The following is a 14,794-nucleotide window of genomic DNA, read 5'->3' on the forward strand; positions in this document are numbered from 1 at the left end:
GTTCAAGCTGAGTGGTTTCTGAAGTGTCCACAGTGCTCGGGTGGCTGCGAATACCTCGTTCAAGCCCCGCAGTGCTGCTGACTACCAGGGCCACAAAGCAGAATTGAAGAGATTACGACTCTCTCACATCACAAAACTTCCCATTTAAGTACAACTGCTAATCGCATAAGGAAATTAACTCTGGAGTGATGATTCAAATACAGCCTCTAAGCCTTTCGAAATTCTTCTGCTGTTAAGCACAATCTCTAAAATTTTGAGCATCACATTTCAGTTGCACCATATCTCAGCTCGATATGGAAGAGCATCTGTCCTTAGTGAAGCTCATGGCATCTTGGCGGATTCGCAGTCAGGGAGTGCCAGGACTTTACAAGATGAATATCCTGTCTGCGACCGCACGAGTGTGTTTTGCATGACTTCCCACCAGCTATGCCACAACGGCCTCAGAAAGCCAATCCAACTTTGCCTGCAGATTCAAAAAAACGACCTGCCAAAAGTAATTTCTACGGATATTTGCTGCTTGCTTCCTCGTAAAGTTCCTCAAAGAAAATATCTCTTGAAACATGAGATTTACCAGTTCCCCAGCCGACATCTGAAACGCTGAAGGGCAGCACCAGGCAGGAGAGCATCGTACTGACCTGTGTGTGGGTTGAGAAGGATGCTGCCAGGCGGTATCCCTGCAGCTTCAAGTGGAAGAATGATATAGCTGGTGTTGCTGGGGGCCACCTGGCCACTCATCCCGTTCTCAGGGTAGGACACGCTGCCTGAAGAGCTAGCCGTCACCCCGGGGACAAGAGGTGCACTTTGGAGAGGCTGATGTATTCGTGACAGTGATCCTGAGGAGCCAGCGCTGCTGGAAGACTCTGAGCCTAACAGAGAGACACAATCGCAGCAGGAGGGTTACAAGGGACCCCAGTCCCCATCAGACACGGCGCGTACGCGAGGACACCCTTCACAGACTGCAAAGGCAAGCACTAGCCCATGCCCAGCTGATAGGAGGGGAGTTTTCATTCCCTAATGAGCTCAGTATCCAGCGGTATTTCTACAATTCAAAGGACCACTTCCCTCCCGCAACATCTGCTCCCCCCCCGGCCAGTAAACAGCTTTACCAAACAGAACGCAAAATGCTCAGCACGTATTTATAATGCCAAAGTACTGGTTCATAAAGTATAAAAACTAAGCACAGGGTTTGTAAGTGAAAAAGAAACAAAAACCTCACACAACACAACAAACCACCAAACATTTTGTGCCGTAAAAAAAGACCCAGCAACTGAGCTGTCAGTCAAGTAACAACGTACCTGTGTCGTGTATGTACTAACTTAAAGCTACCTAAGACTTTTGCTACTGTTTTTTTCAGCACCTAGCCTATTAAAATTGATCAATCAAGATAAATCAAATGTGCTAAAACACATATGTGCCTGGAAGGATGAGGAGACGCATCATTTTAAAGCCCAAATATAATTTCCAAACTTCAGCGATTTTACTTGATTAGATTTCGGTTTGCTTCACATAAAAACGACAAGAATGACTGAGAGTGTAAGGTTCAGGTGATGGCTTCCTTAAAGCAGGATGTTAAGGCAAATACAAGGGAGGTGCAAAAGCAAACATCTGTACGGATGCATCCTCCCAAAAGCATATTGTAATTACAACTTCTTTTATTTCACTTCTGTGCACTGTCTACACATCTTACGTTAATTACGTGCCCTCCTGCAGGTACAGACTAAAAGAAAAGACAGAACTCAGACGTCAGTTTTAGCAAAGTTCTTTCCTAGAGGGCAAATTATGTCCCTTCCTATTTAGGATACTGCAGGAGGACCCTGAAGTAGACTGCTTAGAGTCTCGATTTGTTTTCAGTCAAATCCACATTGGAATTTGTTTATTTCCTTGTAGGTAGAGCAAAACAGGTTTCCTCTGAAGAAATCACACCAGCATCCTGTTACTTAACGGAGGGTCTTTCTACAGATTGCTGGGGATTGCTGTGTAAAACACATTTTTAACCATCTTCTTCAAACTTCATATTCACATGGCAGCTGCCACAGAGACAGTCCTCTTTATGAGCTGTGCACTATTTGCTATCAGCAGGACCCTAAACCTGCTTCTCCAGGATCTAATCAAGAAAGCAATATGAGATTTCAGAACAAATTTTTGATTTCCATAAATACGCTTCAAAGTTGTATTAAATGCTATATTTTTTCCCCTCCTTGTAGATTAAGGCTGGAAATTTAGAAAGATTATTCCTGCAGGGATAGTTTTATTTATCGGATCATTTCAGTGTCTAAAAAGCGCAGATATTCCTGGAGGTCATCCTCATCAAGCTGCAACCAGGATTTGGTATCTTCCTCGCAAAAATAAATGCAACTGCTGGAGCTTAATCTTCCTTCTACAGCAGTCACCAGCTCCTTTCCTGCATTTCCCTGGCTCTTCTACATGCGCTTCATGTTGCTTCTTTGAGTTCTTGCTTGACTTTCTCCTCTTTTTCATCACCTATTGAATTCAACAGGTTAGCAAGCTATCTGGAGGTGCGGGAGTGGTGATGAGATTTCATAAATCTCCCATTATTTCTAAGCGTGTAAGTAGTATCAAGCCTGAGTTCAGACTTTTCTCTCCGCATTTTGTGCTAGTCTGAAGAAATGCCATTAGCCTGAAAGACGACTGCAGCTCTGACGTTCAACTGTTGTTTTTTTTTTTCCTTTCCTCCCCCCTTTCAGCTGTTTTTATGGCAGAATCACAGACTGATCTTTACCAGCTTCTGAATGTTAAAAGCCAAAGGACTGCAATGAATTCAGATGCACTCATCAAATGGTAGGCAGAAGCAGTGGAAAAACCTCTGGAGCTATCACCCCACATTGGCCAAGGCGATAGCTTTGAAACGTCTGCTTTAAAAGATCAGAGATCTGCTCTCCTATATCAGTAAAATAAGTGGGTGATTTTGAAAGAACACAAGTAAAACACAAAACTATTTTAGCAATTTTTTTAATATTTAAAAAAAAAAGTCCCAGAAATTACTCCTTAACCAATTTTGCCCCCATTTATCCTGTATAAGAATGATCTTTTTTTTTTTTCCCAATACTACAACTTATTTCCTATCATTTTAAGTCTAGACATATTAAGCCAAGTAAATTCTAACACTAATGTTTGGAAATTAACACCAATTAATCTTGTCTTTGTAGCTCTGATGAGCTGTTTTCACGGTGTCTAAATTTGGAATAAGAAATCACCACATAATGAATTCAGTACTGTAGCAAATGGAAAAAAAAATGAACTATCTGACTTTATTCAGATTCACATTAAGAGATGTCTTGCTAAAGACTTCTGAAAGGAACTTTGACTAAATGAGATTTTTGCCCCCATTACACAACCCAACCTCTTTTTTCCAGTATGTAATGATGGCTGCTACTTCTAGATTCTTCTGTAATTTTCTTGCTGCTTCACAGTTGTCATAATAATAACCTTCATATTCTCATGACTTTCCATTAATATATTTTTAAAGTATTTTGAGAAATACAGCAGTTCAAAGAGTGGTAAAAGAAAGAGAGACAGAAAAATCACCACAAAGTCTTAATGGCTTAGAGGGTTTGTGCAGGGAGAGCATGGAGATACCACTAATTTTCCAATATTCTGAGCATTAGTCAGCAATGCAACATGTCTTGCTCTATTTGTTTTGGGTCAGCATTCAGTATCTGATGACTTTGAACATCTCTGTTCATCCCACATTCCAAGTCCGAGGTAAATTTTTCCTTTCTTATCAACTGGACTCTCAAGAGCTACCCATTACTTGCTCCAGGCAGTCTTTTTTTTTTTTTTTAGGAACAGTAGAAAGCTGATCATCTATGGAAGTATTTTTGTCTTGGACATAGTTTCTTGGTTTAGGAATATTTATTTGCTACTTTTGTAAGCCGCTTGCATTTCTGTATATTACAATGTATTTAGGGGTTTTTTTTTATGATAATGGTACGTGCTCACTTGAACATGATTATTTCTCTGCAAGATGCACTTCTAAAAATAAGACTGATGTTTCAGCACAGTTGGTTGGCGGGAAGAGTATGACTGGAAGCAGTTGGATCATGATTTATTACCCATACATCAACATTCCTACAGTTTCTCTTGGACTCACGAGATCCATCAGGCTAATGCCAGATTAAAGGAAATCATAAAGAAGCAGAAATCCAGTTCCAAAACTCAGAGAAAAAAAAAATTATAATTTTCAGGACACTTTATTTAAAAAAAAAAAAAGTTAATGCATTGAAATGCCTGCAGTATAATTGTCTTTCCCCAACAGGAGTAGCAATGAACACCTAAACAGGAGAGATTAGACTGTGGCTCCGATTACTTGGAGCCTCGCCAAGAAAGTTAACGATCCCTACAGATCTGTATCAACACAGCTGATACCCCAGTGCAGCCAGCGTTTTGTAAATGGGGGGAAGAAAGAATCACATTCCAACAGATGTGCATTCCACTGAATGGAAAGTGCATTAAGAGAAGCTAAAGATGCAACAGTTACATCTTTTAAGTCTTCCAACGATTATTTGAATAGATACGTAGATACACAGGGGACATTTCTTTGAAACGCATCTTGTCTTCCCTCCAAATAATGTATATAAAAACCTGTTGTAACATGCCAGTGAAAATAACATGGTAATTGACGAAATAGATTTTCTCTTCGTGGGTGTGTTAATGACTGAACAGGTGCATCTTTGATGCCTACAAGGACATTTATTTCACTTACCACTCTACAACCCTGGAAAGTCCACTATACTACTGGAAATCTAAACTAACCAAGATTTTGTATGATTTCCTGAGTTGTATGAATGCAATCTGATTGCAATTCGTTAAATTATTAACGCCCCGCTCAATACTGAATTATAACTTAACACATCTCTATATATCTACTAGGCTTCAGAATAACAGAGAAGAAAATTTTATTTGCAATATACAGTCTGTGCTTTTCATTGGCTTTCTACACAATCAACAGGTGCATGAAAATAACCATCAGAATCAGTAAGATAACCGTGTAATGGGTTTCAAACAGCCCCTTTTGTGAAGTTTGCAAGAATGAAGTAACATAATTCCTTTGCTAAGCTCCAATTCCTGTGCAGCTGAATGCAATTAAAGTCTAAGACTAATTGACACTACTGCACTCTACCACGGAAAACAGCACGTTCTATGATCTGTCTTTGCCTAAGGGGCGGCTAACATCTTTCTGTGCTTCAGTTTCTTCTTTCTGTGCTTCTTTCTGTTTGTCTGCTATGGACCATTAATTACTGATTTATCAGAAGTTAAGGTTAAGGGCAACAATATTAAAAACAATCCAGAAAGGCTACAATGCTGATATTGCATCACTGCATATCTTCTCAAAGGCAGCCGTGAGCCATCTGTGAAAATCCTGAAGGTTTTAATATTCCCATGATCAAGAAGAGCGTTTGACAATGCTTCTGGATGACTACCATATACGTAGAATAATTTTCACATTTAAAATGGTCACAAACATTTTCCATCATTTAGCCAATGAAGAACATTTTGACCAGCTAGTGACTTTAAAGTGATTTCATACATACTATGTGCAAGACAAAAATGCCTTAAATTTACTACTGTGAATCATAAGGCACTGCACAGAACAGACCAGTACTTTCTGCAGAGGAGAACCAGGACAGAATTGGTGCCTACCAGGCTCTGCCACACTGCCAAGGCAGCGTGCCTGATGTCTGTAGCTACTACACTGATTGAAACAGGATTACAGAGGTGTAAAGACAACAGAAAATAAACAAAATCCCCCCAAAATAAAAACACGATCAAGCTTTAAATGTGTACTGAGCTATGGAACACCCAGCACAGCCTATGACTAGAGTACAGATCTAATGCAAAACATGCCCAATGAAGAGTCGCTTGGTCCCTAATGTACCTTAGAAAACATATGCAAATGGCACACGGGGACTCTGACAGCTGTATGAATGCACTCAGCATTTTTTGGTGAAGGAAGAACACTTTATCAAGGCATATTTCTCCATATTTTTTTTTAACAGTCATTCTTTTCTGCTTCAATGCCATTCAATAATATTTTAGAGAGAAGGATAGAAATAGCGATACAGATAGATATTGTTCCCTGTGACTTTCCTCAGGCTGACTGACAGTTTTGACTTTCCGTCTTGGCTTTGAAAGTGTAAGTTTGTTTTGACATCCAGCCTTGCTCTTTTTCCCCCACCTCTTCCTTTGATTTTGTTTCTTTTTTCCCCCACTTTCTCCCTCACTTTTTTTTGACACTGCTCTGGCAGGGGGGTTGGACTAGATGATCTCCAGAGGTCCCTTCCAACCCTATGATTCCATGATTCTGTGCCTCAACTAGCTTTCCAATTTAAACACTTTGCTTAAAAAAAAGTCAAAGCACTTACAATATGTAATTGCTCTGCAAAGGACATGGAATTTTAATATCACCGATGTTTTAAAAATGTATTATAAGAGCTTTCATTTGAAAGCAATTTTGGGTTTGGTGCATACGGAGTGCAGATGCATTTACAAGTATTGGCATACTTCAGAGATCTCTCCTTTACTACTTTTTCTAACTGCACCCTCTAATAATGCTTCATTTTAACACTACAACAGCTACTTAAAAGTATTACTCTTTTGCAATTAGATGTCTCAACACTCCAAACTGGATTTCCCTGACACCGTTTTAAGTGTTCTGCACCTCTGCAATACAACGCTGCCATTTTACTGCATTCTATTGAAGGTGAATGATACAGAAAAGTATACCAGGAACCTGTGCCTCCTCCCTAATTCATGGATATCAAATTGAATTCTGATGCAACGGAAAGATTCATGTGAGGCAAAGAAATCTGGAGGTAAAGACACGGTCTATCGCATACTTCAGGCCCCACTGCATAGCTTATTCAGCCTTCATACAAATAAAAAATACAGGAGAGTGTAGTTTCGAAACTACATACACGCTGGTTTTGCTACGTTGCGTATGCTCAGGAACAAGCCAGAGGTAACAACTATACTGTACTAATTTTCAAAGTCACATTATTCTTACCTTAATTCCACGGGATTTCACATACATAAGGATGGAGCAAAACTGAAGGACAGTCTTATCTTAGAGAAGGATCCTTATGGGTCCCTTCCAGCTTGAGATATTCTGTGATTCTATGAATCTTAGGATACTAAACCAAATATTTTTCAGGGTCTCAAAAGAAACATAAAATAGAAGCATTAAGAAGAAGAGGCAAGATATTCCAAAAGCTCACAGCAGCTTTATGACCAGAAGGGTTTGAAAGGGCGGCTTTCCAACAAGCCAGGTTCCTTTACAGCTGTAAAATATAACAGAATTTTAAACTACGTTCAAGATCTGGTGGTCCAGAACATAGTTACCAAGTTGAAGGTTTTCTTGATTTATTCTGACAACTCCATTCCTCATTATCCTGAATCACGGCAAAGGCTACCATACAATTTTGGGAACAGCAGTGAAATATGATCAACCCAGGTTTGATAAACTGGGTTTAAATTAAGTATTGTCCATAAAACACTCTCAAGCTGAAAGAGCACTAAGTGCTAAGTATTGATTACCACTTGTCCTGTACTATATTTATCAAATGAACCAAACTGATGGAATCATCTGATGGGCTCATTATTTATTATACACTTTTACACAAAAATATAATAGAGTAGCTTAATGGCATGGCTTGAAATTACTTAGATCCAGACCCTGTGACTCACTCATATGTTAATGTATCCGTGAAGTTAATGCAAATAAATGCAGAACTCCCACGAGGTCCGTAGTCTCCTTAAATGGTGCTTTCATTTAATGGGAACTAAATGAGAAAATGGAGGGATTGTGGGACTTCTGTGAATCCAGCGCTTCAGCCTGCTTCCACCACAGCACACTGCCTCATCTGCCAGCAGCAAGGGAGAGGCTGTACTCCAAGACACAGACGGTCTGCATTTCAGCAACAACAACAAAATGTTCTTGGATTTCTCATCAGCTATATGACATTTAAATCTTCACGATTCAAAAAGATTAAGACTAATAAAAAGGCAAAATTTGTGCTATGTCTGAAAGGAGTACCACCGTTTTCAGGCTACGAGAAGTGCAGACAGTCAAACAGGACGTGCACGTACTCTACTCCAGGAAAAGCCTACTTCACCCGTGATTTGCAAACCTCAGGCACCGTGTTTTCTTCTTAATTCCTAAAAACTCAACACCAGGTACCCAGATACTCACATACATAGATGGACATACAGACACGCACCGGAAATATGACTGTTGATGTAACTCACGATCATGTCCAACCATGGGGGTTGGACTAGATGATCTCTGAAGGTCCCTTCCAACCCAAACCATTCTGTGATATACCATACTCAGGCAAGTACCGGTACAGCCATTTATCACCACACAACAAGAAGTAACTGTGAACCCAATACAGTACTAGCTACCTGTTTTAGACAGTTTGCCGGTACTTCTGTTGCTTGATGAGCTATCTCCTCTTGTCAGGACGGTTATCCCACCAAAACTGGCTGTCTTTGTTATGGCTGGCTTCAAATTTCGATTTGAGCTGTCTGAGTCTGTGCTGCTCCATGGCCTCTGGTGGTCTGTCCACTTCAGTTCGTTCTCCGTACTGCTCTGTCGACTGCCAGATGCCTTTCCCGTGCTGTCTCTGTTGCCCCTACGGACATCAGGAAACAAAGATTTATACACAGACAAAACCATGTCAGGGCAGAGTCTATCTTTGTGCACCCTGCAGCAAGCCTAATAAAGAAAAAGGAAATACTCTGCATTTACGAAAGCATGCCTGAAACAGAGGATTTGACCCCCATACTCATCTGCCTCCAGCAAATAAACCCTGCTCTACCCTTTTTACATGCACAGCACTTACCGCTGCTCCCCATCCGCATATATCCTAAGAGCACTTCACCGGACGGGGCAATATTACGTAGCACTGATGTAGTATTTCTGTTGCCTGTTGACCGGTCTCTTCCCTCAGCAGACCCATCGCTACTTCTCCCTTTGCTGTCCGTCACCTGTAATGTTTTTCTCACTAACTTTACCTTTGTCTTTGTATCCACCCTCCTTATTTCTATTGCACCTTGTCCCCACTCATCATCTGCTCTGTGAAGCCATCCAAAGCCCTCCCCTAAACATGTGTCCTCCCAGTGTGACCCCAAACTCTTCAATGCTAACGCTCCACTTAGAGACCCACCAGTTAGGGTGGGTTTTTTTCCCCCCCCTTTGCATACAGTAATTGCAAAAAATTCTGGGTAGAGACTGTCTGTCCTTGAACAGCTGCAGAGCACCCAGGGTACTGGGAGTAACAACACAGTAAACCGTGAGCAGAATTTGGAGGAGAATTCAGCTTATTTATGGTGAACAACTTACAATGTGCTGCTGAAATGACAAACCAGCATGCCTACCACACCTTAGTGCACCACAACCATTACCCCAATAACACTGGCTTTTGGAAGGCTTTTAGAAGACATTTTCCACCCCTCCGTCTTATTTTAAAGTATAATACCTTGCAGGCTCAAAGCTCTTTCTACAAATCAAAAAGGTGGGACTGTATCTATTATTTTTTTTTTTGGCCCCTTTCCCCTTGTGAACATGGCTCCTGCTCTTTATTTGGAGAACCCGCCGAGCTGCGTGACTCGGGACGTGAAGGAGCAGCGTGTCAAAGACAGGATCAGGCTGGTGCGTTCCTTGACTGTGATCAGGGCCACTCACAGATGTGATCAGCAGTATTAACCTGTTGACTTTCGCTAGACCCAGACAGTGGGAAAGCATGAAGAGAAACAGCACGGAAGCAACAACAGACAAAAGGAAAAAGATTTTAAAAAGAAAATGTCCTTAAGATTTAATTGGAAAGCAAAAAACCAAAGTATATTATTTACAGATTCTTCTGCATTCTTGTGCTTAGAAATTAACAATTTTCTTATATTTATATCCTAGTGGAAAAGAGGAAGAGAAACAGAATGCTTTTGTATCCCAGTTATCTATGGTTTGGGGTTACAGAAATTCCTTTTTGTTCCCCAAACCTGAACAGGTATTAGTTATTAAGAGCATCTGTGTGTAAGATGCTTCCTTACTCCTGCATGGCCAATCCAAGACTCTCAGGTCATCACGGCTCGCCCAAAGCATGGAGAAAAGTTTTTCTGCCTGCTGCCTGTGGCCATGGGATGCAGCTCCATTACTTCTGCCCGCTCTGCTTAGGATTTGTGGCAGCTGATTGACTTTAAAAGCAGCTTGGCATGCTCAGCTCTAGTTGGTTTGAACTGAACCTATGGGAGCTCAGGGTGCGGGCACAGAGCCTTTCTAAGCCTCTCAGAGGAACACTGTCACCACCAGGTTGGGTCTTCCACTGATCCAGTGGGTCAAAAAGTTCTCCATGAAAACATGGACTGACTCCTACTGATTTCCTGTGGCTTGGGATGCGATCTGGGATATGGGATACATCTGAATGTTCTCTGGGCAGAAGGAACTGGAGTTTGGAAGACAAAATTTACAGAGAAAAAAGGTTTCAAAACATTGCTACTTTAGATAAGGGAACTTCAATCAGTTTCACCTCACCGTACTTTTACTTCAGCTTTTAATAAAAGAACAAAAGGAAAAAAGGTCAGTCTGGGCATTAGTCTGTGAAACATGCCTGTAGTATGTATTAGAGCAAAATCAACTTCCACCTGTCACAGTCACCCCCAAATTGTGGCAGTCCAAGCAGCTGGGCAGCTGAAAATCTCATATGGTTCCTGAGCCGATGATCCATAAAACCGAAGGAAAGAGTCCCATTGTGACCTCCCCATTCAGAGCATGGGATGAGCGGTGTAAGAACTCTGTTCTCTGTGCTCCTTTCCAACCAGAAAAATGACATACCCCGACCTGTCAAGGTCTCCCTCGGCGAGGACACAGATACAATCACGAGTGAGAGTTACTGGGAAACAAATATTAAATAAAGTCATACAAACCTAAACAGCTGTCTTTTCTTATGGGTGTCATTGCATATACTACTGTCTTCCAACAGCCTACTGGAAAACGAAAAGAAAGATTATGGTAACAGACATGGCAATTCAGATTTATCTCATCTGTAAAGCTATGTTTAATTTCTAGCAACATCTTCCAACTTGCGCTAGATTCGTAGTTTAAAAAAAAAAAACAAACCAAGGCTAAAATTTCCCCCGCTCCCTCTCCCATAACTGTGCACAGTCAACTGAACGTAAGACATGTCAGCCAGGGAGGCTGAAGGCCATTTAACGTTTCCTGTTACCAAGCAAGGTAATTCTCAGAAGCCAAGGAACTATACATCTACATCCAAAAGAAAATTCATAAAAATGTCACCTAATCAGAACATAAAAAATGCAAGCCAGCAAGATACTGCATATATAATTTTAAGCACTTGCTAAGTCGCTTGGAAATCTCTGCAGCTCAGAGAAACACTCAGGTTCTCCGATGAAAAGGAAAGGCAAAGCACTTAAACACATACCTAATTTCCAACACAGCAAATCAACAAGATCGTTTACGTGCACAGAGCTAAGTACGAGTTGAAGTGCTTCACCTGATCAAAGGCTGTAAGGCATGCAGCAAGAAAAAGCAGTGTTCCGAGGAAGGCAGCTGAAGTCTTCCTCCTGACAACAACGGCGCAGGCAGGAACGGAAGCCCAACTTCCAACCTGGCCTTTTCCTGGTCTCCCCTCGGGTATGCGTCCTCACACCAGGAAAGCTGGTCAGCCAGCTCACGGGCTGGAGCAAAGCGAACCAAGCGCAAACATCAGAACAGGCCGCGTCCTCCTGCGCGCAGGCGTGGGACTGAATGCATAAACCAATGGAGGCCTGGCTGTGAAGTTCGCGTGTTATCCCACAAAGGTCCCCATCCTACCCTCAGCAAGGCAGCGTCTGAGCACTTTCCATACTGACTTGGGAACAGGAACAACTATATCATGTTTATTGTCCCAGTCCATCCAGAGAGGGAAAAGTAGGTTTATGGGAGTATCTGCTTTTTGGGTTCCTCTGTTGAAATTTTGATTTATTTTGATAAAATGTATCTCCATAGTCACGATACAGAAGCAGCAGCTGAGGAAATGTCCTTAGCTCTCAGAATACGAGGTGGTTAGATGACAGTGCCCATTACCTCCTGAGGGCCCTTCCCTCATTCCACTTACAGGACTGTCCATCGGAAAAGCTGGTTTATACCATTAATGTGGGGTCATTTTCTATGGGAACAGCCTTACCCATAAATGCATCTGACAGATGTAAAGATGGACAGAGATAGAAATACCGTGAAAGATAACCTCCCCTTCTTCAAGGGGATGCTAAACAGTTTTAAAACCTGCACAGGACAGACTTGGGATAGCACTGCTCAAACACTCACCAGTGAAATTCCCAGCATTTTGGTTAAAATCCTTATATGCTGTAAAGATGCACAGTTTCCCCAATTTTCAACACAGTTAAGCTATTTTATGGCTGCTATGGAGCCATATTTTGTAACGCTTCATATTTTCTAGACCTTAAACACAGTTTCTTCTTCTCTTTGCTTTGAGTGGATTTATTATAATAAAAAGAACATCCACAGGAACTATCACACAGTAATGCAAAGTTACAGTTAGCTCAGATATCACCATTTCGTTACTACAATGCAGCAGTGAGGCCGGTCTGGTCTGGGGGACGTGTGAGCCTTCACAAGCAACAAGCGAAGTCAGGGCTGCCGCTCAGCCCCGCAGGAGAGCAGGTTAAACAACAGAAACACAAGCGCGGTCTTTCATAAATACCATCATCCAGCCACTGCTAGAGTGCTTTTTAAAGATCGATAAGTTAAATTCCAAAGGCACTCCAGAGACGGATGGGTCATTTGAAATGAAACCTTAGGTGGGCTCCCCCTCCCTCCCACAATCTGCTTTTTAAAACTGAAATGCAACGTCTTGGGGAAGCAGCAGTAACGCCTTATCTGCTCATATACAATACTGCAAGGCAATCTCTTCCCCCCCCACACCTTAAAGCACAAAAACACTGCGGATAATATGGATTACAAATTTGCTCAACAGTCTTTGCATTAGGATAAACAACTACAGAACTATGATAGACAAAATAGTAAGAGAAACAGCTAAGTTTAACACAAAAAAAAAGCTATTTTTTACCTGTTTTCCACAAAAAGGTTTTCCTGGGAGCAAACTGACTGAAAAATAAAAAAGGCATTGTATCAGACGTTCTAGATATGCTCTGCTGTTCCAATTCCTTCCTCGATTTTAAAATTATCTCCCCTGTTCAGGCTTAAGGGGGTTTCAATTCATGCATCATTTGCATTTGCAGAAGACAAGAGGGGAAAAAAGGTCAAGAATAAGGTCAGGCCAGTAAAATAAATTCCATGCATTATAACACATTGCCAACAAGGGGTCTCAGTTTGGAAACAAACTGAAACTTCTCAGTCCTGAAATCAGAAGGCGGCGGTATGTGCAAAATACTGGCAATCTGAAGGGGAAAAACGTTTTTCCTACGTAATATAAGGTTCCACTGGTCTGCCCTACCACCTCAAAATAAGATTGCAGAAGAGCACAGAGCTGCAGGTAGGAAGGACAAACAGGAGGAAAGCATGCAGAACTGACAAAGTTCTTCAAAGGGAGGGAAGATACTGCAGTACTTAGAAATACTGTGTGATTTCACATTTTACAGTTGGAGAGGAAACAGTCATACCCACATTGAGATATAGTGATGATAATCATCTTAATAATAATATTAACAACAATAATCGTCTATTGCAAAAAGGTTCTCTGCTGGAGGACTTAGATCCCAAGAAAGGTGAAGGGCTCAGAAGAAATAAATCCTATGGGCAACTGTATAATTCTTTCAGCATTGCTTAATTTTTTATGCAGAGAAATGAAGCTGTGCTCAATTTCCCATGAATAATTCTTCCTCTTTGATTTTTTCATTTCCCTCCTATTTCATGTTCACTACACAAAGTGCCTCGTAGCTGTCATTGGACTATATCTCCATGAGGTACAGAAGAAAGGACAGTCAGTACTTGCACTGAGTTTAAACAAAAGGCAGGCAAAGTGAGGAGGGCACCAGAGATCAGGCCCATCACTTCTGCAACAACAGGACTCAGCTCAAAGAATAACGCAATGCCATCATTAGCCCTGTCAGATTTTAATGGTATGGGATATGCATGGATTTGGGATGTTTCTGTTTTGAAAAGGGTGAGCTAATGACCTACTCAAAGAGCCCTGGACAACACCAGAAGCAACACCCTGCGCATTCCCAGTGCTCCAGCAGATGCCTGGGCAAACTCTCCCCTTAGCACCACAGCCATCGCCATCCCATCAGTTTACAGAGGGAAGGAATTTAGCCCTGAGAGGGCCATGTGCTTTCTCGTTAAAGCTGTAATTTGCCCACCCAGCACCCGCATCAGGGAACACCTGACAGCTCTGTGGGCTTCCCAGGTGAGCTCCCACCCTGCACTCCAGTTAAACATGCAAGGCTCTGGGCTGCATCGGTGGCAAAGGCATCTCTCCTTAGCACAAAGCCTCAGGACATCAGGAGAAAGTTCTCCGATGCCAGGGACCAAATTCCCACCAGCCACAGCAGACCTAGGGTTTCACCCCGGGCCAAGACCAAAGGGACACAAACTGTTCCTCCTAAAACCACTGGGATCCTTTGTACAGCTACGACACTGCCTCTTCTGTCATTTTATGTACCTTACTCACAAGGTTTCATTAACAAATGCGGCTGTGCAGGCTTCAGCATAATCTAACTACCTATGAGCACAGTGCAGTCACCCCGTGGGCCTGTACAACCTCAACCGTGGGGCTGTATCTTCAGTTTGAGGTTCAGGATA

General features: G+C 41.8%; 1 protein-coding gene across 15 annotated transcripts in view; it reads right to left on the bottom strand.

The window, feature by feature from the left end:
* ARPP21 (cAMP regulated phosphoprotein 21) overlaps window positions 1–14,794 on the bottom strand; it is a 200,057-nt gene that overhangs the window by 54,981 nt on the left and 130,282 nt on the right. For 12 of the 15 annotated variants that reach the window (XM_054190877.1, XM_054190879.1, XM_054190880.1 and 9 more), the window contains 4 exons: window positions 13,101–13,138; window positions 10,939–10,998; window positions 8,419–8,651; window positions 636–866 (listed from right to left, as the gene is read on the bottom strand). In XM_054190877.1, coding sequence (XP_054046852.1) covers window positions 636–866; window positions 8,419–8,651; window positions 10,939–10,998; window positions 13,101–13,138 — 562 coding nt within the window. The remainder of the gene's footprint in view (window positions 1–635; window positions 867–8,418; window positions 8,652–10,938; window positions 10,999–13,100; window positions 13,139–14,794) is intronic. The other 3 variants (XM_054190881.1, XM_054190878.1, XM_054190882.1) reach the window with 2 other exon arrangements.

Source organism: Rissa tridactyla, chromosome 2 (genome assembly GCF_028500815.1).
Source record: "Rissa tridactyla isolate bRisTri1 chromosome 2, bRisTri1.patW.cur.20221130, whole genome shotgun sequence".
Lineage (NCBI taxonomy): Eukaryota > Metazoa > Chordata > Aves > Charadriiformes > Laridae > Rissa > Rissa tridactyla.